The following is a 21923-nucleotide window of genomic DNA, read 5'->3' on the forward strand; positions in this document are numbered from 1 at the left end:
TATATAATAATATTTAACTACTTCATGACTTTGTATAGTACATGAAAAATAATGTTTATTTGTGTGATGATATAAATTGTTCTCTGCAATATAAAATGCTGTTTCATTTGTGATCCATCTGGAAATTCAGATTTTAGGTAAAAATTATCTCTGCTATCATGTTATGGTAAAGATGCCCTTTAGTCACAATCAGTTCTTGGGAGATTATGTGGTCATAGTGAAGTTTCATGCTGATGGTACAGAAGTGATCTCACACCACCTTCTTCTGGCATAACTTTTAACTTTCCAGTCTAGTGTACATCCCTGATGTGCCATGATATTTTCAATTGTATAACTAACAAAGCTTCCTGGTTATCTAGGGGCTTGTCATTTTCCTTGAAAAAGTGGTCTAGAGGCTGCCACATTTCAAACTATTAAATTTATGATTTTCTCATGCATACATCCAGACTTATAAGCAGCTTTAATCTTGAATATAATAAAAATGTGTTACCTTATCTTCATTCCATAATTATATGAAATTTTAAATTGAAAATCAAGAAGCACAGGCAAAACAGATATAAATAGGCTATTTAATTATGAATGTCTTAATCCATGTTTCCAAACAATAGAACTTCTAAAAGTCTGCTAAAGGTGAAAGGTTTTACACGAAAGTGTTTTATTTCTTGGAGAAAGCAGAAAGAAACTAGCTTAATTATGAACTTAATATACCTATCAAGTATTCAAAGTAATTGGATTTTAATAAAAAGAAAGAAAGAAATGTGCTAGGAGAAGACACTAACAAAAGATCAATACAGAACTCCTATTAAAATCTTAAATGGGAAGGTTTTCATTCTTATTACCTATTCTGGGGTGAGAATATCAATATACAGCAATATGTTCTTGGTTTAGAAGTATCCTGAATGAAAATTGCAGCCATATATTAACGTTTCATGGAAAAACAAGACAGTAAGACAAATTGGCTCTGTCTGAAAAACTAACTCATGGAATCCGTACAATAATGATATACTGAGATTTGCTATCCATTCATTACATTTTTAATTACCCAACATCTGGTGAGCTTTGCTATTTGCAGATATTATTTGATAGTTACATGTATTTTATACCAAGCTGTTATTATTTTACTGTTGAACTTTTTGCATTTTAAAACAATTAATAAATGATATAAATTCGGATAAAGCAAATAGGTATCACTGTTCTCTACATGCATATATCTGGCTAACAATTATGCACTTATATTTTCAAGAATTATGTACAAGCTATTCTATTTAAGGCTTGAAAATAAAACAGCAGCAATTAAAATTTATGTGGGCATGAGATGTTCATTTCTAACTACCAATTAAGTTAAAGGAGCTATGCTGGAATATTCATGAACAGGAAGAGTCATGTGGTAACTCAGTCAGCCAATGGGAAGAAAGTGCTACTGAGTCTGTGCAAAAATTAATATTGAGTTAGGAGCTGGATTTCCAGTCTCAAGGTTTTTGTCTCTGGTCTGTCTCTGTAAGAAGTCTTCGTTAAGCTATGTTGCTGTAAAGAAGAATGGTATTGTAAATATTTTTATATAAATATAAAGTTATTTGAATCAGCTAAATGCAATCAACTGTGAGAGCTTCTGATTTATTTTTCACCAATTAGAGAAATTAAAATTCTCTAACAGGTTATGGGCCCAGAGCTTACTAAGGACTGCATTGTAATTTAAAGCTGGAAGAAATTGCCTGTGTTTAGAAAGTATAAGAACAAGGCAGAATTAGCAGAATGGCTGCAATGGAATTTAAAGAAAGCTGTGTGCCTCGTTTGGGCCAGAAGAATTACATTGTGTGGGCTGCAAAAATGGAATGTTTGCTGAAAGCAAAAGAGCTGTGGTATATTGTTGAAAATCCACCACAAGTATTTGCAGCTGCAGATCAGAAAAGCCATGATCAAGCAATGGCTTATCTCATCTTGACTTTAGATGATGAACAATTTCTAAATGTTGCAAATTTAAAGACTGCAAAGGAGATATGGTTGAAATTGAGAGCTGTGCACGTGAATGTTTCTGCTTGCAACATAGTGCAATTGTCAAGAAAACTTTACAGAGCCTGTTTGCAACCAGGTGAATCTGTGGAACAGCATTTAAATAAAATCCAAAGTTTATTTTTGGATTTAGAACAACGTGGGATTAAATTCCCTGAGTCTCAGAAGGTTTTATTGGTGTTAAACAGTTTAGATAAAACCTGGGACACAGTTTCTACAATATTTGAGTGTAAAGAAGAGCAAGACTTAAATTTTGAGGCTTTAAAGGCATGTTTGCTTAATGAAGAAATAAAGTGCCATTTTAGAAGCAGCCATGAGGAGAAGAAATTCCTGAGGAGGGAGTCTAGACTGCAAGTCTCCAGAGAAGAAACAAGCAGATCGGACCCGGACCAAATTGCAACAAAAGAGAGATTTTGCAAGCAGAGAGCTTTGCAAGAAAAGAATTGCTATATTTGTGGAGCGAGCACACATTTGCAAAGGAACTGTTTGCAAAGGAACTGTTTGCAGCAAAGGACATTTGTGCATGAAAAGAAGACTAATTTGCAAAAGGAACATTTTGGTGTTGCAAAAGTTTGCAATAGCAACAACAGAGACAAGTGGCTAATTAATAGTGGGGCAAGTCAAACAATTGTTAATGACTCTGAATTATTTTGCAGGTTTGTTCCAGTAGCACAAGAAGCTGTGGCTTTGGCAAATGGCCAGAAAACAAAAGACATCGGAAGAGGCGATGTAAAAATTCCATATTTGGAATCAAAGTTTACCAATGCGCTTTGTGTACCTGAGATGGAACATAATTTGTTAAGTGTGTCTAATTTAGACAAACAAGGTTTTGAGGTCATTTTTGTAAATGGGAAATGTCTCATCAAAAGGAATGGGAATATTTGTGCAGAAGGCATAAAGGAAGATAATCTATACGTATTGCAGGGACATAAAGTTCAATGTTCCATATATTTAAGAATGTTGCAGAGCATGATTCATGTGTTCATCTTCTGCATAGAAGACTTGGCCATGCAAGCTTTAAAGTTTTGCAGCAAATGCAAGATTTTGCAGAAGGGCTAAATTTGAAGGGATGCAAAACATATTTGGACTGTGCAGTATGCAAAGCATCGAAGTCAAAGGCATTCCCAGTTAGTAAATGTAGCACAAGACAAACAAAAAGAGTTCTAGAGCTGGTCCATGCAGATCTGGTGGGACCTATGCAAGCCAGTTTGGGAGGAGCAAAATATGCACTGGTAATTGTTGATGATTATAGCAGGTATTCATTTTGCTATTTGCTTAGAGCAAAGACAGAGGTGCTACAACAATTCAAACAGTGGGTAAGTTTTGTAGAGAGAAGGTACTGAATTTATGTCAACTAAATTCCAACAATGGTTGGGGCAGTTGGGGATAAGACACAGACATACAAATCCTTACACAGCAGCAGAGAACGGTGTAGCTGAAAGAAGGAATGGTGTTTTGCAAACAATGAAAGATTCATTATTAGAGGATTCTGGTTTGAGCAGGTCATATTGGGGAGAAGCCATATTGACTGCCAATTATATAGTTAACAGGCTGTGGAGTTCCTCCATTAATAATACTCCATATGCCATTCTATATGGGAGAAAGCCATCACTGGCACATTTGAGAATTTTTGGAAGTACTGCATGGGTACATATTCCAAAAGCAATCAGAAGAAAGGGACAGCAAAAGGCAAGAAAGCTCTTTGTGGGCTATGAGCCAGGGTCAAAAGGATATCGCTTTAGCGATGGAAGTAAAAGAATTATAATTTCAAGGTCTGCTAATTTTGCAGAACAAAATTGGGACAGAATTAATGCAAATTCTGGGTATGTCTCACTTAATGACGGTGATCTGTTTAGTGACAATAACTCATCTAATGATGGAAAAATGATTATAGAAGATGTCAATGTTCAGGGAGGAGAGGCTGAACAAAACATGAAACCAGAAAGACTTGAGACACAAGAGCAGTTAATACCACATAGGTCAGAGCGATGTAATAAAGGAATTCCACCTGACAGGTATTCTGCCAGCAAAGTAAAGGTTTGCAATGTGTGGTATGAGCCCAGAAGTTATAAAGAGGTGTTGGCATTACCAAAGGCTGAACAAGAAAAATGGAAGGAGGCCATGGATAAAGAGATGAAATCCATGGGAGACCATGAAGTATTTAAATCAGTGACTTTGCCACAGGGAACCAAAGCTGTGGGTTGTAAGTGGGTATATAAGAAAAAGGTATTGCGAAATAATGATATACAGTATAAGGCCAGGTTGGTGGCACAAGGTTTTTCATGATTAAAGAATGTATTAAGTTAATAGGTCTGATGTCTCTTCCTGTCATGAAGGGAGGAGTGTTGGAATATTCATGAACAGGAAGAGTCATGTGGTAACTCAGTCAGCCAATGGGAAGAAAGTGCTACTGAGTCTGTCCAAAAATTAGTATTGAGTTAGGAGCTGGATTTCCAGTCTCAAGGTTTTTGTCTCTGGTCTGTCTCTGTAAACAGTCTTCGTTAAGCTATGTTGCTGTAAAGAAGAATGGTATTCTTTATAAATATTTTTATATAAATATAAAGTTATTTGAATCAGCTAAATGCAGTCAACTGTAAGAGCTTCTGATTTATTTTTCACCAATTAGAGAAATTAAAATTCTCTAACAAGCTATATATGAATAAAAGGTACAAATGAAGAGTTCACTCAACTTATGTTCCTGTTTTCAGAAATATTTAAATTATCTATTCTTCCTTCTGCTAGTTCATAGTTTATTATATACATATGATGAAAAGGAAGTCACTTCTCCTGGGTTTATAATACTGGTTGATATAAAAACAACCATTTAAAATAATTAGTATGACAATAATGCAATACTGACACCGATTTAAGAAATAATTGTCCCAAAGTCTAATACTATCAGACATAAGCAATCTATCATCTCTGTATGTGGTCTCAGCTACTCTTGGTGCAGCCCATAGAATCTTAAGGACTTCTCCTCGTGTTTTTTTCTTTTTCCCTTTTCTTTCTTTTTTCACTACACAACCAATCATCAATTAGCTGGTGTGTTTTTTCACTATCAGATGAAGTTATTTTGAGTAATTGTTATAAAATGCCTGCAAAAAAAAAAAAAAAAAAAGCTGAGAGGACACAGGATAGCAGTTTTCAAATACAGGTAATCCTTGACTTACAACAACAATTGAGCCCCAAACTTCTTTTGCTAAGTGTAACATTTATTTTGCCCCAATTTCTTGCCACAATTGTTAAGTGAATCACTGAAGTTGTTAAGTTAATAACACAGTTGTTAAGTGAATCTTGCTTCCTTGCTGACTTTGTCAGAAAATCACAAAGTGGGATCACATCACCCCGGGACACGGCAACTGTCATAAATATGAGTCAGTTGCCAAATGTTTGAATTTTGCTCATGTGACCATTTATTTTATTTATTTATTTTTAAAATTTATAAACCGCCCCACTCCCGTAGGACTCTGGGCGGCTAACAATAAAAACAACATAAAACATGACAACAAAACAGTACAGTTACAGTCATCCAGGGGTCAGGTTTTATAAACCCCAGGCCTGCCGGAAAAGCCAGGTCTTAAGCAGCTTACAGAAAACCAACAGGGTGGGAGCGGTCCTAATCTCCGGGGGGAGCTGGTTCCAAAACGTGGGTGCCATCACAGAGAAAGCCCTCCTCTGTGGCCCCGCCAAATGGCACTGCTTGGCTGACGGGACCTGAAGGAGGCCCAGCCTGTGGGATCTAACTGGCTGAAGGGAACTATGAGGTAGTAGGCACATCCCCCTCGTACCCATGGGGATGTGCAATGGTCAGAAGTGCGAAAAATGGTCATAAATCACTTTTTCAGTGCCAATATAATTTTGAACTGTCAGTAAATGAACTGTTGTAAGACGAGGACATCCTATATCTTAAATGAGGACACATAAAATGGGAGTGAAGTTATTCTCTATTGCTGCAGAAAGAAGGACCAAGAACAGTGGGTTAAAACTAAAGAGCTTAAATTAGACACCAGGAAGAATGTCCTGACTATATAGGCTCTTAACCAGTAGAACAAGTTGCCATATGAAGTGGTGACTTTTTCCCTGGAGATCTTTGATCAGAGGCTGGATGCTCAACTATCAAATACACTCTAGTGGGTACTGCACTTATGGAGGTCAAAGTTGATGAAATCTAAGATATTTTTTCCTTTGTAAACAATGAAGCACTATATGTATTACATATTCAGAACAAGTTAAGTCCATCACTATTAAATAACATGTTCTGCCTACCAGAGTAAAGTACAGTATGTATTTACCTACTACCTATTCTGCTGTGAAAGGATTTCTTCCCAAGAACCACATATGAATGATTATTGGAAAATGAGAGAATAATAATACCAGAATTTTCACACTATTTTGTGTTATGAATTAAAAACTCTTTATCTAGATTCTTAAACAAGAATAGTTACAGAAGGAATATTTCCTTTAAAAGATTGAAAAGAAAGTCTCTATATTACTTGAAAGCATGACGTTTATGTTGAAGTAAAATAAATATTTCCAAAATAATTCATTGAAATAATAAAATCAGTTGAGACAATCTTCAGTATCAGTTGCAAACTTTCATGCACTTTTATTATTTGAACTGTAAGTCTCACAAAATGTTATAGCATTTTAATGAAGATGATAAATATTTTAGTAGATAGTTTAAAGCAAGTAAAATCTACTTATAGTTTTAGTCATCTTTGTTTAAAATCCTATTCAGGAAGAAAATCAACAAATGAAACCATCCTCTTGGGTTCTGGGTTGTGTACGATGAGATACTTTAAAATACTTAGTTTAAGCAACCTTACCTTAATGATACTCAATTAATATTTATTTTTGTGTTTATTAAATCCACTCAAGTCTGTCTTTATAAAAAGAGAATGATTATATGCAGTTATTTTGATTTTAAACTAGTTTCAGTTTTCCAGGAGAAACGATAGAATCAACTAGAGCACAGAATACTATTCTATGATGGATTGCTTTAATTCAATCCACGGAAGATGAAAGAGTTCGCATAATAGCTGGAATTCAGAACTTAATCTTTGATTAAAAGTTTAGTTTTTCCAACAACTTTATTGGATAAATCAAGGCAGGTTATTTCAAGGTGCTTGTTATGCTGAAATTTTTCCTCTTGATTCAGGTTTTTTTCTACTTCTTCCTGAGAGAAGGCTACACTGTCAGTCTATATTGATAATTTTTGGGCGTAAGCATGTTATTATTTTTATTAAAATATATTATCTCCATAAACTATGAATATTTTTAAAGTGGCAGTTAAGGGAAAGTCACAGTAGTCTTTTTTAAAAAGATTAAGGGGGCAACAGGAGAATTCAATGCAACTGTCATCACTGATGTATTCTGTCTTGACTCATCCAATAAAGTTGTTAACAAAGCAAAACTTTTATGAGCAAAAGGGAGAAGGCCATTGAGTCCTTTTAAATGCTTTATCAGCACTGAGTGTGGTAATGCTTACTAAAGCATTTGACACTTGGTATTTTATGGATAAAAAGGAAAATCACTCACTAGCAATTCCCTTTGTCATAGTCTTCTCCACTGCATTTTACAACACAGACATTGAAGGACAAAATAATGTCAACTCCCCCTATGTGGAAGCAGAAAAAATAAAGAGCTATGGATACTATCTAGATAGGATTACATCCTATACTTCTATTAAAGCAATTTAAAGAAACTTAAAACAAAATACTCTGATTAAAAATGATGAAAAGAAGGAAACTCTTTATATATTCTTTTTCAAACTAAAAAAAAAATACCACAATTTACTGGTAGCACCATACCACAATTTACTGGTAGCACCAGTAGTTTCAATTTAGAAGTGCAAAACAATGGTTTCTTGAAATATTATGCATATCTCCTAAAAATGTATTCATTAGTGCATGTGATCATGTTTATCTACACACTAGGCACTGTTTAGAACAGCATATCTCCACTTAGTAATTTAGGATAACATACATCTAAATTTACAGCCAAAGCTAAAATTGTCAGGATTAGTACACTGAACAAACATGAAGGAAAAGTTATCACAAATTTGTTGCATATTTGGTTCACCTGTGTACAAATAAATCATTTGGGCCAATCATACATGAGGAAAATTTGTTAGTGCATGCAAAAAACATCAATAATCAGTTGAGCCAAGACTAGGCAAGAAAAATGCGAAAGAGTTTCTGTTAAGCCATGTAAAAGGCAATAGAAAGAATCGGCTTTAAACTTAAGTGGGTGTGAAACCAAATTAATTATTTGAAGCAGTTTTAATCTTAGTGTGGAATAAAGGTTCTTTGCAAGCTGTCCCACACTGAGTGTTTGGAAATCGTCAATAAAATTTGATCCAGCTAAGGAACAATACAGTGTATTCTTCATTGAAATCCTTGAAGCAACTTATTTTTTTAAAAAATCTGATGATATGAAAAAGGAGAGATACAACTAGGTAAAGTTTTCTGCTCTGACTCAATTCTCATTTAAAGGTGAGAAAAAATTCTTGTTTGTCAAACTGGCTTACTGTTATACCCAAATTTGTACTGGATACAATTCAGAATCCATTCACTTTTTATTGCTTTTGTTTCTTCATGCTCAGTTCTGAGGTGTGAACTAGTCACATCTTAACTATCTTTCTTAACGGTGTAAGAAAGAAATGCTTTATTAATCATATATTACTCTTGTTGCACTCATGTCCATAGTGGACAAAACAATCCCCTAGACAAAGCCTATTCCCTATAACCTGAATATCTGAAGGGCCACTTGTTTCCAAGAATTTCTGCCCACCCACTATGTTCCAGCAGAATAGGTGTGTTCCATATCCCCTCCATTAAATATTGTCATCTTGTGGGACCAAGGGAATGTGCTTCTCTATTGCAGCCCCCACCTTCTGGAACAGCATCCCTCAGAGATAAAAATGGAACGTTTTCCTAGGGTTCCAGAAAGCTTTGAAAACCTGGTTTTGGCCTCAACCCTGCAGTGATGTTTGTTTTATCTACAGCCCTTGTTTTGTTTTGTTGATTTTGTTATTTTAATCTGGATTATCAGATTTAATGTTTTAACTGTTTTTATGTTTTTTCTACTTTTGTATGCTGCCCAGAGTCCATTGGAAGTTGATGGCTAATAAATTGAATTAATTTAAAAAATAATAAGAATAATAGAAGCAGAGCTTTTCTTCAAGTCAAATAAAAGTAAAGGTGTATCGGCTGATTACATACAAGACAACAAAGAGCAAAAGATGCAAATTCAAATTTGGAACTTATTGAATGTGCAGGAAACAAAACATGACATAATAAAACATAATAAAAACTAGAACAGAATGCTGGCACGAAAAGGCATTATAGGGTCAATTTCTATATAAGATTGAGGGGAAAGTGGATAAAGATAAAACTTGGCAATGGCTTACAACTGGAACTTTAAAGAAACTGAAAGCTTGATTTTGGTTGCTCAATAGCAAACTATGCAATCTAAGGCAATCAAGATCAGAATTTAAAAATTATTAAATGATTCCAGGTGCAAATTGTGCAAAAAGGTAGAGGAAACAGTAAATCTTACACTCAGTTTCTGCAGGAAGATTCCATAAATGGACGATAAACAATTATATAATACAGTTGCCAAAATGATTCACTAGAACATCTATAGAAATTAACATGTGCCAGTAATGAAAAATATGTGGGAAGGTAAAGTTGAAAAACTGGTAAAAAATGAGCAAGATTTCGGAATGCAAACCGATAAAGCCTTTGCCCATAAAAAACCAGATTTAACTGGTTGAAAAAAAGAAAGCGTGAATAATTGATGTGGCAACACCTGGGGATAGTAGAATAGAGGACAAAGAATCAGAAAAGATTCAAAACAAACAAAGTATAAAGATCTAAAAATCAAAAATGAAAGGTTATTGCATGACTGACTAAGGTGGTTCCTATTATTAGCATGGGGTGCCATACCAAAAAACCTTGGATGGCATTTAGAAAATATACATGTTGACAAAATTTCCATATGTCAATCATAAAATGCCACACATTATTTTGTAATATTTCATGTAATAAAATTATTACAATCTATTAGATTCCATTGCATTACACTTAGAAGAATGTGACCAAAATTTAAGAAGTGTCTTTTTCTATTGGGGGACAGGAGAATACTTTCATGCCTTTTTTTTTTTTTTTTGAGCTGTTCAAATAAATGTACATTTGTAAAAGAGTTGTCAGGTATGATAGAGGATTAGTTTGCATTTTTATAATAAAAGCATATCTGTAAAAATATAAAAAGACTAGGACGACAAACTGCAGAAAATTGAATTTGAACAATAAATAATAGTATCCTTCAAACAAGATAATCTCTATGCACAAGTATTCTTAGGGAAATACAATGAGATGTTTAAAGTATCTATTTTATTTATCTGTAATCTTAAGATACACAGAAATATAGTAGATTATGTAAAGCAGTCCTCTGCTTTACATTATTATTTATGGGAGAAATGATCTTGAGTGTAGAAGTAGTTAATAATAAATTATAATATAATCTAAATTATAATTTAAATAAAAATAGACATTTCTTTTACAATAAATGGGAAATTTCACTTAGTATTTTTTCAGTGGTCCCAAATAACATGTCATAAACCCACAGTATCAGACATTTGATCCAGGTAGGTAGGTAGGTAGGTAGGTAGATAGATAAATAGATAGATAGACAGACAGACAGACAGACAGACAGACATGCACTCCATATCGACACATATCCACACATCCAGACACATAAACATAAACACATACTGAAAACTAAAGTGACATATCCATCAAGTCACCATGGGCAATGACATGATCTTACTTTTTTACAACATTTTTCTATATTAGCTGCAGTCAAACTGTGTATCTCCAAAACTATTGAGATTAGACTTCTTAGAACCTCATCATTATGGGCAATGAAGTAGATCTTACCTTTTTTACTATATTTTTCTATAATAGCTCCAGTCAAATTGATATTCTCCAAATCTATTGATATTAGACTTCCCAGAACTTGTAGGGAGCATAATCAATGGAAAACTATCAAAGTTTTCCACTCTAGAAACAGTGGAAGTTGAATCCTCAGCATCCACATAATACCAGGTTGAAGTATATTAACCTAGAAAATGATCACAGGATATGCTGCTGCACACATACAGTATGTGCGCTATATGCTTGAATTACAACTCCCTGAAGTGTGGTCCTAACCAAGAGTATGACAGGAAATTATCTTTTTATCAGATTTTACATAATAACCTTAATAAACTTACCAAATTCCAGCCTGGATAGAGATAGTCAGTTCCAACAAATTCAAAATAGTGAGCAAAGCCTTCTTTTAGCCACACATCTTCCCACCATACTGGAGTTACAAGATCACCAAACCACTGAAAAATAAATCCAGCTTGATTAAATTATTGTTTTTGTTTATAGTTTTCATTTCTGTACATTCCATTTCTATAATCAAGTGGAATGAATTCCTTGCAACAACACTGAAGAGTGATTGTACAAAATGCTTAATTTTTTCTTATCTTGAGTTACCTCATAAAATTCAACACATGAAAGGTTATCAGGATAACTGCATCCTATAAAACTGTTAATTTATTTCCCTTACAATAGAGATGGCATTTATGAGGGATTGGAATCATAGCTGAACTTTATGAAGAACCATAGGTGGCCATTTGGTAGTACAATGATGATACCAGAATACCTATACCTGAAATTTTCTGATTCACTTTTGAGTAGGTTTGGGGGACAGCTAAGGGTAAGAATGGGAATAGAAGCCTCTGTGAGGCAAATAGGAAACATATGCAGGTCACAGGTTGCCCTCTCTTCCTTTATAATATCAGTAAATACTAAACTACAGTTTCTGAAATAACAGGCTACATGCTTCCTAAATAAAAAAATGGAATGAAATTGTTGTTCAACCAAAATACGTTCTTAAATATTTAAATCATTGGAAAGAAAGAACCATAATCATGTTTCATAAAGTTGTTTTTGGCCTCAACAGCAACACACTTAATACTGCTTCTTTCTAATACCAGAACAATGTACTGCACAAGTCAAAACACAGCATATCAAAAGAATATAAATATCACATTGGAAACTTACCTAATGTACTGGGACCTGATGCAGACTTATGCATGCTTACAGTCATTGACTAATTTGTTCACTGATATCATGGGATCTACCTCATCTGAGACAGGATTCAATTTATTATCAAATAATTATTCAAACATAAATTTCATTATGATTGCAATAAAATTCATGCTATTCTTTCTAAATAGTTATGGATTTGGTGATTTTGGGGCTTGAGAGAGCTTTTTTAGGGATATTTTGTGTAAGCTTACAACAGCTGCACCTTGTAGATCAGCCTCCTCCTGGAGATTGGGATGCCCCTGACCTTCTTAGCCTTTGATGAAGACCTGTCTGTTGAGCCAGGCATTTGGGCTAGGAGATTAGGCAGGCTCTGCTGATGATGTGCTCAAGCATCATGAATTATTGGCTGTGGCAGTTGCTTTTTTTAATCCTTGTACACAGCCCAAAGTCACTGCTGTGAGATCAGCAGCCATATGCAGTAGATCATTTAAATAAGTAAAATAACTCTAACTAGTCACACAGGTTAGATCATTGTGAATTGTTTCCTAGTTCTCTGCAGGTTATTCTGAAGGGCTGTAAAAGGGAAACAACTGATTTTTCATTAGGGGAGGGCTAAGTAATTCCATCCTATTCCAGTGAATACATTGAATAAAAACAGTTGTGCATTCATTCTGAAGGGCAAATATCTTTATTCTAGATGTGCAAGTAACATTTTTTTCTTTAGAAAAACAATTTAACTCATATGTACATATGCACAAGCAATGAATAAATTAAACATAATTAATAAAACTGGCTTTCAGCCTATTTTGCAATTGAACCAAAGAAACTATTGATGCTTCATTTAAATATATGTATGAATTAAAAGTACAGTTAATATAAAAACAAATTAGAACATCCAGGGAAAGTAACAAATTGAGAGATTATCTTATGTTTTCCTATATACTACTCCTATAAAGACTTAAATACATTTTGAATTATTTAAATTTGCTTAGTAATATATTTGCAATATTTATTATATTAAGATATACTTGGTAGATACTTATTTTAGAACTGCTTTCTAATGTCAAAAAACTTATATTTATATATGTAATTATAAATGTTTGATAAAAAGTCTATTTCTGATAAACTACTGGATAACATTTTCTACATTAAAGTATCAGAAATTAGATTAAGATATTCTGGTTGCTATTGGCCTACAACAAAAATTACTAAGGGAGAAAGCTAAAATACAAAAAATGAGAGCTTTTTTGATTTTGTGAAAATGATAGCTGCAAAATAATAAAGAAGCCGATAATAATAATAATGATGATGATGATGATGATGATGTTGGAAGGGACCTTGGAGGTCATCATGTCCAACCCCCTGCTCAGGGAGGTAACCCTATACCATTTCGGACAAATGGCTGTCCAGTTTCTTCTTAAAAACTTCCAGTGTTGGAGCATTCACCGCTTCTAGAGGCAGTTTTATTGAGTTATCTTTAATGTGCTGAGTGGGGACATGTATGTTACCAAATTGCAAAGAGCCCTTAATCAGATAAATCAGTGAAATTCTATGGCTAATGAAAAGATCTAGTTATTACCCAATGGTTTAAAGAATAACTTTAAAATACAACTCTCTGTGGACTTGCATGAGAGTGACCCTTAGCAATGGAATGGGATGTTCTATATCTTACCAAAAAGGTAAATTATTTTTTTATCCAGAAAGTTGTTCAATTGTTTTGCTGACTATCTCCTTCAGAAGATGATGGGTGAAGTACAAGTGGGAGATAACTTTAATCAGGTGAGAAGATTTAATAACTGATATTGAAATAATGGAAATATTGAAATGAAGAGACATGATGTCATCATGTTTGCTTTTAAGGATAATACCATTAAAGTCAGTAAAAACATCAACTGTAAGAAAGTGGATTTTTAATAATCTAATAGCTGTACTGAATATAATTATGTAACCTTAATCTAATGACTAGATATACCACCTCATCAAAAAAAAAGTAAAAATGAAAACATAACCAATAGAAATCCCAAAGAAGAAAAAAAATAAACAGAGACTAAAGAAGTAAATGTTCTTGGTGAAAAAGTTTAGTGATATGAAAAATAAAAAAGTCATATATGGGAAACTGAAAGGAAGGAAGGAAGGAAGGAAGGAAGGAAGGAAGGAAGGAAGGAAGGAAGGAAGGAAGGAAGGAAGGAAGGAAGTGCTGGTTAAAGACACTAAAAAGAAAGGTGGGTTCTTCAGCTATATACAGAAAAAAAGAAAAAATAATGTAGCAGCTATTCATCAAAAGTGACAAAAGCTAATAGGTAACAAAAGAAAGGTGAATTACTCAACTACACTGGTGTTATCCAACAATATGCTATGTGTTTCATCATATGATTGTGAAGGGCAACCTGAAGGGGAAATCTGATATTGGTAGAGATAAGTTTAGATAGATTTTTTAAAAACAATTCTTTTCAGGCTAACCATATCTTATTTTTTCAATAATATTATAGAAGGTTGCTAATGTTTTTTAGAAAGACAAAAAACCACACAGATTTAAAATAGAAAATCCTCTCTTGCCAATAATATTTCTGAAGGATCTTGAAATTGTAGTTAAATACCAGCTAAATATGGGTCAGCAATGCAAGGTAGCTACTAGAAAAGGTAAACATGTGTTTAGGTTATAACATATATACATATATATTTTTAAATGGCAATAAGAAATCCTTCTATTCTAGATGTGAGAAGTAAGCTGAGACCCAATAATTCATAGGCCAGATTTCATAGATTAGCAACCACTCAACTTCAATATCTATCCACAAAGGGCTTTTTAATTCATTGGAACAATGGGAAGAAAAAGCTAGAGTTTGAACCATTTTGAGTATATGGGAGTTTCACTCTTACACTAGCACTGGGCAATCAACTCTTTAGTTTGTTTTTATTCTTGTTTGTAATGAACATTTTTAAACTAGCCAAGTCCTAGATTAAGAAACAAGTTTAATAATATAAGCTCCAGAACTCTGTGAAATATGGATGAATTCTGATCAGAGAGATGGATACTGTTATCAGATCTCACCTAGAGCATTTCCATCCAGTTGTCGACCACCATATCCAAAGGATTCAGATGAATTAGAATAGGCTTAAGAGATACAATGACCAATACATAACCAATAGAAATCCCAAAGAAGGAAAAAAATAAACAGTGGCTGGGCTTTAAGTTCCAGCAAAAAGGAACTGTGGATCTATACTGTATTCTTGAAAAGGGAAGGATAGAAAGGATATAATAGCACTCTTAAAACATCTGAGGGGAAGTCACAGAAAGAGTAGATATTGTTTGTTCTTTATTATTCCAAACTCCAAGGTAAGGAATTACATTGTAATCTTACTATAGGAAGACATGTTCCAGATTAATTTTAAGGCAAGAGTAGCAAGAGTATTGATGATTTCCCCTTCACTGGATGTATTCAGGCTACCTATCAGGGATACTTTAATTGAGACACAACATGAAATACTGATACCTAAATAGTCTCCATCAACACCAATATTTTTATATGCATTTGGACTTAACATAATTGAAAGCATGACAGGCTACTAAAACTATTTTATTACACAAATGCATACACACACACTCTGACCAATGCTATGATCCATTTTATCATTTGCCTGGTGCAAATCTGAGAAATTGGTAGATTATCTTGAAAGGCAAAGGCTAGCTCCAGTATCTGAGATCAATTTTAGGAATTTCAGGTTTATAGAAACTCTCTGCAGAGTTATTTGGAAGAGAGCTGGAAATAACTAATCAGAGATATTGGAATATCACTTTGTATCTCTATCGCGATTCAACTCCTTTAAATATAACTCTATTAAACTCTGTTTAAAGGGGAAATGCTGTTGTTATTTTGTGTATATGGTTTAAAGAATTTGTTTGAAACAAAGGGTTTATGTGTCAGCTTATTTATGAGTTCTCATTCAATTGAAGATAGATTGAGATTTACTTCCAACTGATTTCAAAGAGTTAAATACACCTTAAATATATATCAAGAAATAAACAAGATTTAAAAGTGCTCAACTTAATTTCATCACTGTTTCCAAATATCTTGGAAAATATTTAAAATGTATTTCATTTATAAAATAGTCAATATATTGTTTATCTCCTACCTGATGGCATAGCTCATGCACAATAACCATGGTGACATCCAGTAAATATGATAAGGAAGAAATGCTTGAATCCAGGAGTATTCTTTGCTCCACAAAAACATTCAATCCCCAGTTCTCCATTGCAGCATAAGGATGCTTAGGCACAGCTAACAAATCTAGAAACAGAATGAAATGTACTTTAACAAGCTTTTGGATTTTAAAACGCCCATTATTTAAAAACGAAAGGACATAAAACAATTCTGAAATGCAAGAATCAAAACATTAACATTCCTGAGCAATAACACAAACTTTATTTCACTAATTGTTTAGTATATATCATGTCCTAGGAATCAAAATATATTATTCTCAGTTTAAAATTCACTAGTGTTTCCCATCATTGAGACAGATGTGAACCTCATACTTCAGCAATAATATCTATATTAAAAGACATAATTTTAACACAAAGAAGCGACTATTCATGTTTGTCCATATCAAAAATTTGGTTTTATTACAATGAAGTTTGCTAATTAGAAGAGAAGGTATTAACAGACTACTTAGTTGTTCTAAATCCACACAAGACTAAACACCAAAAATCTTGAACTCAAAGCTAGTGTGGTAGTTTAAAGATTTAGCCAATGAGATGATTAAATTGCATTATTTTTCTTGTGTATATTTCTACAATTTGTAGTCTTTTGCATATCAGTTATAAGCTATTCCCATAGCTTTCTATTTGTTCATGAGAATCATGTCTAAAGTATAAATAATATGCTTGGCAGGCTTTATACTTAAAACATTTGGATATTTGTTTTATTTTGCTTGCATTGCATGTTATCATGCATACAGGTACATTAATATTATTCACTAATGGAAATATCTTAATACTAGTTGCATATTTGTGTGAATTGTGGAGTGCATTTAATAATTATTGGGAATTCAGATTTGTTAGTACACAAGTAAGAGCAGCTTAGTGTATAAAATTCTTTTTTTGTGGTTTGGTGTATATTTACATATGTATTATATATATTTTGCATAAAATATGCAACGGGAAAATAATTTTCTATCAACAAGCAATGGGAGATCATGTTAAATTCCCCAAATATTTTTAAGCTGACCATTTGCATAACTGATGGAATATATATACAAATGTATTTTTTTTAATAATTACTCTTACATTCTATATATTAAAAAAAATGAGAAAACATTTGGGTTTTTAAAAGTTATGATAGGCACTTTGCGCTGGGACAGGAAGTGACCAGCTAGGCAGTTGGAAAGCATGTGACCAGATTGGACCTATCAACTGGATTTGGAAAGGAAGGATGTGGCATATTCTACAGGACAGGTATAAAGCTTATGCTAAACAAATCATACTGTAGGTGTGGCCTCTTGCTTGTACATAGAGAGGTTCACCAGCCTTTGCAAACGCTTTATTAAAACTTGTTTTGTTTTTCCAACACCTTTGAAGTGGACTTTATTTTATTCTTAACAAACAGATACTGATAAAGGGACAAATATGCTTCATATGTCAAACTGGCAAGATAGCCTTTGACTGCTATATTATAATCCAGGCCTGGTTGCATGCACTGGCTTCATAATGTGAAAGGTGCAGAAAATTCTCAACTTCTGTTGCCTAATTTCCTTTTTTCATGAGAGAGAGAGTTTAGAATGGTTATTAAGGCACTAGGCTAGAAACAAGGAGACTCTGTGAGTTCTAGTTCCACCTTAGGCTGAAAGCTGGCTGCGTGGCTTTAGGCCAATCACTCTCTCTCGATCTAAATAAAAAAATAAAATGGGTACATGTGAGTATGTTATATTCTAAGTGGTAAAAGATATTCATATCCACTTTGAACATATTTAAAAGAAAGAGGCTGGAGATTTTTAGTCTTGGCTAACCAGTCATGTTATTGAACACTCCTACCTCTATTGCCCTTCCAAAAATAATGGCCAGTACCAGCATAAAATAAACAAAGGGAAGAAAGTAGCATGCACAAATGATTGTTTAATAAGAAACCTAGGGTGTTTCAGATTAAATCCTTTTCACAGGCTATTTCCTCAAACTACTATACTATGTGAAAAAAATATTTCTACCAATTCCAGTGAAACTTGTTTGGCTTTATATTAAAACATTTTTCTTCATGTACTAAATGAGACACAGTGAGTCCAGCAAATATAGATATGAGACCATAGTTTAGTGAACAGAGAAAATGAGAAGGATCTGCTTAAGCTAAAATAACAGTCCATGAGAGGAAAGATATTTTATGAGTTGATATAGAGAAAAGAATAAAAATATTCAGAGTTCAATAAACTAGGCAATGTCAAAAGAAACAGTCATTTTTCACAAAATTACATAGATAGCAATTTCTTTTAAGGAATATCTTATACTCTGCTCCAAGGAAAAGCTTGACATGGAGGAAAAATGGAATATATATTAAAACAAGCATAGTTAATGACAGGATCCCCATTTTAAAAAAAAGAATACAAAGAGATCCAGGCAAATATAGGGTAACCCATGTAAAGCTTGGGGAAACAGTTGCCTTATAGAGGAGATAGGCAGCATAAACATTAATTATTTTAATTTAAAGCATAAAAATAAAATGATATATTTAAAAGAAAAGCAAATCATCATGCAGAAGAATAAAACTGGATTCTGAAAACTCCTGTATTATCCTTCTGACGCAAAAAGAAAGAAGAAAAATTTGAAAGGAGCAGAGGTGCTGCCATCAGCACTGGGAATGAGCCTGCTTCATCTGACCTTGATAAGGAATACTTGCAATTTGTTCCAATCATTTATCTTCTTTCTCTATTTTATTCTTTTTCCTTTGTTTGGATTAAGTGTACTTTAATTGATTAATTTATTTTAATTTAAAAATGAATGACAATCTAGCTTGTGTATCTAGCAAATGAGTAGCTGTAATTGAAAACCATATTGTGTAGTATCTGGATAAGCAGTTATAGAATTAGGAAGAGAAGCTGTGGTTTGTAGTTTTTGTATCTCAAAATGGATACAATTCTACTCCTGTTTTCAGACATCAGTTTGTCTTTCTACAGTCTGTCAGCATATAACTCATGACCAATAGATCATTATTTTCCAAAATAAAGCATAAAAACTGATTTTTCAGACCATTGAGAGTTTGAAAAAGCATTAAAATGCAGTCTGCATAATATCAGTTATCATGGCATTAGTCTCTGTAAATGTTTGCTTCAATTTATTTAATTATAATAATTTTCTGCATTAAAAAAATTCCTGCATTTGTAAATTTTTATATAGTTGTGGAACAGATGGCACTTTGTGTAAGGCATGCGTGTCCCAATCTCCTGTTTTAGAGCTTCATTGTTTTTGTTTGTTTGTTTGGACTTAGAAAGTCTGTTGGGACATATAGATAGGATCTTGTAACGTCTCATGATCTTGCTATAAACAGGAAGTGAGCTTCTCTACCCCATCCTTTGTCAAGCTTCCTTGTTCTAAAGTTGGCAGAGCAGAGAAGTAACTTTATACAGCTTAACTGGATTGCTAGGCCTGGACTCAGTCAGCATCAGTGTAACACAGCAAGAAAAAAATCTTTATTGAAAATTAGAATGATTGGCCTCTGTCAGCATGATGATGAAGTTCACTCTATATCATGGCAGATTAAACCACTGCTTTACTGGTTACATTTCAAAGAACTATTTCACTTACACTTCATCACTTTCTAAACAACAGTCATAGGTTGATTCTCTGAGAATGACTATGTCTCAGTTTATCACTCCCCCTGTGATTATATCTGAAGGTGCTCTGAATCAGTCATGCTGTTATATTATGTAGACCACTATCACATACTTTGACAATGGCAGCACATAAGGAATATGTGATATAACTGAATTATGCACCTTCCCTAGAAGTAACATTTCAAATATTATTTAATGTAATTACTGGAAAGAATCTTAAATGTTGTCAGGAGAGTGGGGTGTCTATGATGTCATATAAGAGAAATCATAAGTGAATCTTGCTCAATACTTCTAAGCTACAAATACATTTTATTCTGAAGCCATTCTTTCTGGAATAAACAAGTAGAACAGAAATGAATAAACTGACGAACAAGAAAAGTCAGTTATCAGCATAAAGTACAAGTAAATGTGAAATAACTCTCACATTGAAAAGCATCTAAGAGTTCCATAGTAATCCTTGAATTCCAGGATTTTAACTATGATATTTTTAATGGTACAGTTGTTTTACTAAAAAAAAATGGCAGAAATTCAATCTCAGGAGTTTTCTTTGAATAAGAATGCGTTGACTGATACTTGAAATGATTTGGTAATCTATTATTATTATTATTATTATTATTATTATTATTATTATTATTATTATTATTATTATTATTATGGATCATCGCACAGTCAGCCAGATGTTCAGACTGGATTTGGCATTTTGTCTACCTATCGAGTCCTTACCCAGGACCTGGGATAGGCAGATGTGGATGTTTGATGGTATTACAGATATCGTCGCAGGATGGAAGCAGTTCCTAATAAGGCCGCCTTTTGCAATTGACTAATAGCGAATTTGTCAATGCCAATGGTGTTCAAGTGGTGCTCCAGTTGTTTTGGGATTGCACCCAAGGAGCCTATGACTATTGGTACTACCCTTGTTTGCTTTTGCCACAGTCTTTCTATTTCTGTTTGTAGGTCTTTGTATTTTGTTATCTTCTCCAGTTCTTTCTTGTCTATTCTGCTGTCTCCAGGCACTGCCACGTCCACTATCCAGACTTTTTTGTCTTTCTTATCGACAATTGTTAAGTCTGGGGTGTTATGTTGCAGGTGCTTGTCTGTTTGAATTCTGAAGTCCCAGAGCAATTTAATTTTATCATTTTCTATGACTTTCTGTATTTTATGATCCCACCAGTTTTTGCTTACAGGCAAATGATATTTTTTGCAGATCTTCCAATGCACCATTATTGCTACTTTGTCATGCCGCTGCTTGTAGTCAGTCTGTGCAATCTTCTTGCAACAGCTTACCAAGTGGTCCACTGTTTCTTCAGCTTCTTTGCATAGGCGGCACTTACTGTCTGTGGCTATCTTCTCAATTTTGACTTTGTATGCATTTGTCCTTAAGGCTTGGTCTTGTGCAGCCAGAACTAGTCCCTCGGTCTCTTTCTTCAATTTTCCTGCTCTTAGCCATTGCCAGGTTTTATTATTATCTGCTTTCCCAGCTATTTTTTTCATGTATTGGCCATGTAGTGCTTTGTCTTCCCATGCCTCTATTCTGTTCTTCATTTGGTCTTTCTTGTAGGCCAGTTTGGTCTCTCCAGTAGTTAGTAAGCCTTCCTGATATACTAATTTCAGTGCATCTTCATCATTGTTCTTCAGATATTCTTCCAAAGCCATTTTTTCTTCTTCAACCATCTGATGTACTTGTAGCATTCCACGCCCACCTATTTGCCTTGGTAGATAAAGTCTGTCAATGTCACTGCGTGGATGAAGGGCATGATTCATTGTCATTATTTTTCTGGTCTGCCTATCATTGCTTTTAGTTCTGCTTGAGTCCAGTCCACTATTCCAGCTGTGTACCTAATGTATAGTAATAGTAGTAAAGTTGGAAGGGACCTTGGAGGTCATCTAGTCCAACCCCCTGCTCGTGGCAGGAAACCCTACACCATTTCGGACAAATGGCTGTCCAGTCTCTTCTTAAAAACTTCCAGTGTTGGAGCATTTACTGCTTCTGGAGGC

The 21923-nt window shown here is 33.9% G+C and overlaps 1 protein-coding gene across 1 annotated transcript in view; it reads right to left on the reverse strand.

Moving 5' to 3' along the window:
• TRHDE (thyrotropin releasing hormone degrading enzyme) overlaps positions 1-21923 on the reverse strand; it is a 423265-nt gene that overhangs the window by 189726 nt on the left and 211616 nt on the right. The window contains exons 4-5 of the mRNA XM_039344457.1: positions 16248-16402; positions 11288-11401 (exon numbers count right to left, since the gene is read on the reverse strand). Of these exons, the coding sequence (XP_039200391.1) occupies positions 11288-11401; positions 16248-16402 (269 nt within the window). The remainder of the gene's footprint in view (positions 1-11287; positions 11402-16247; positions 16403-21923) is intronic.

Source organism: Crotalus tigris, unplaced genomic scaffold (genome assembly GCF_016545835.1).
Source record: "Crotalus tigris isolate CLP2741 ecotype Arizona unplaced genomic scaffold, ASM1654583v1 scf7180000017916.3911339, whole genome shotgun sequence".
NCBI lineage: Eukaryota > Metazoa > Chordata > Lepidosauria > Squamata > Viperidae > Crotalus > Crotalus tigris.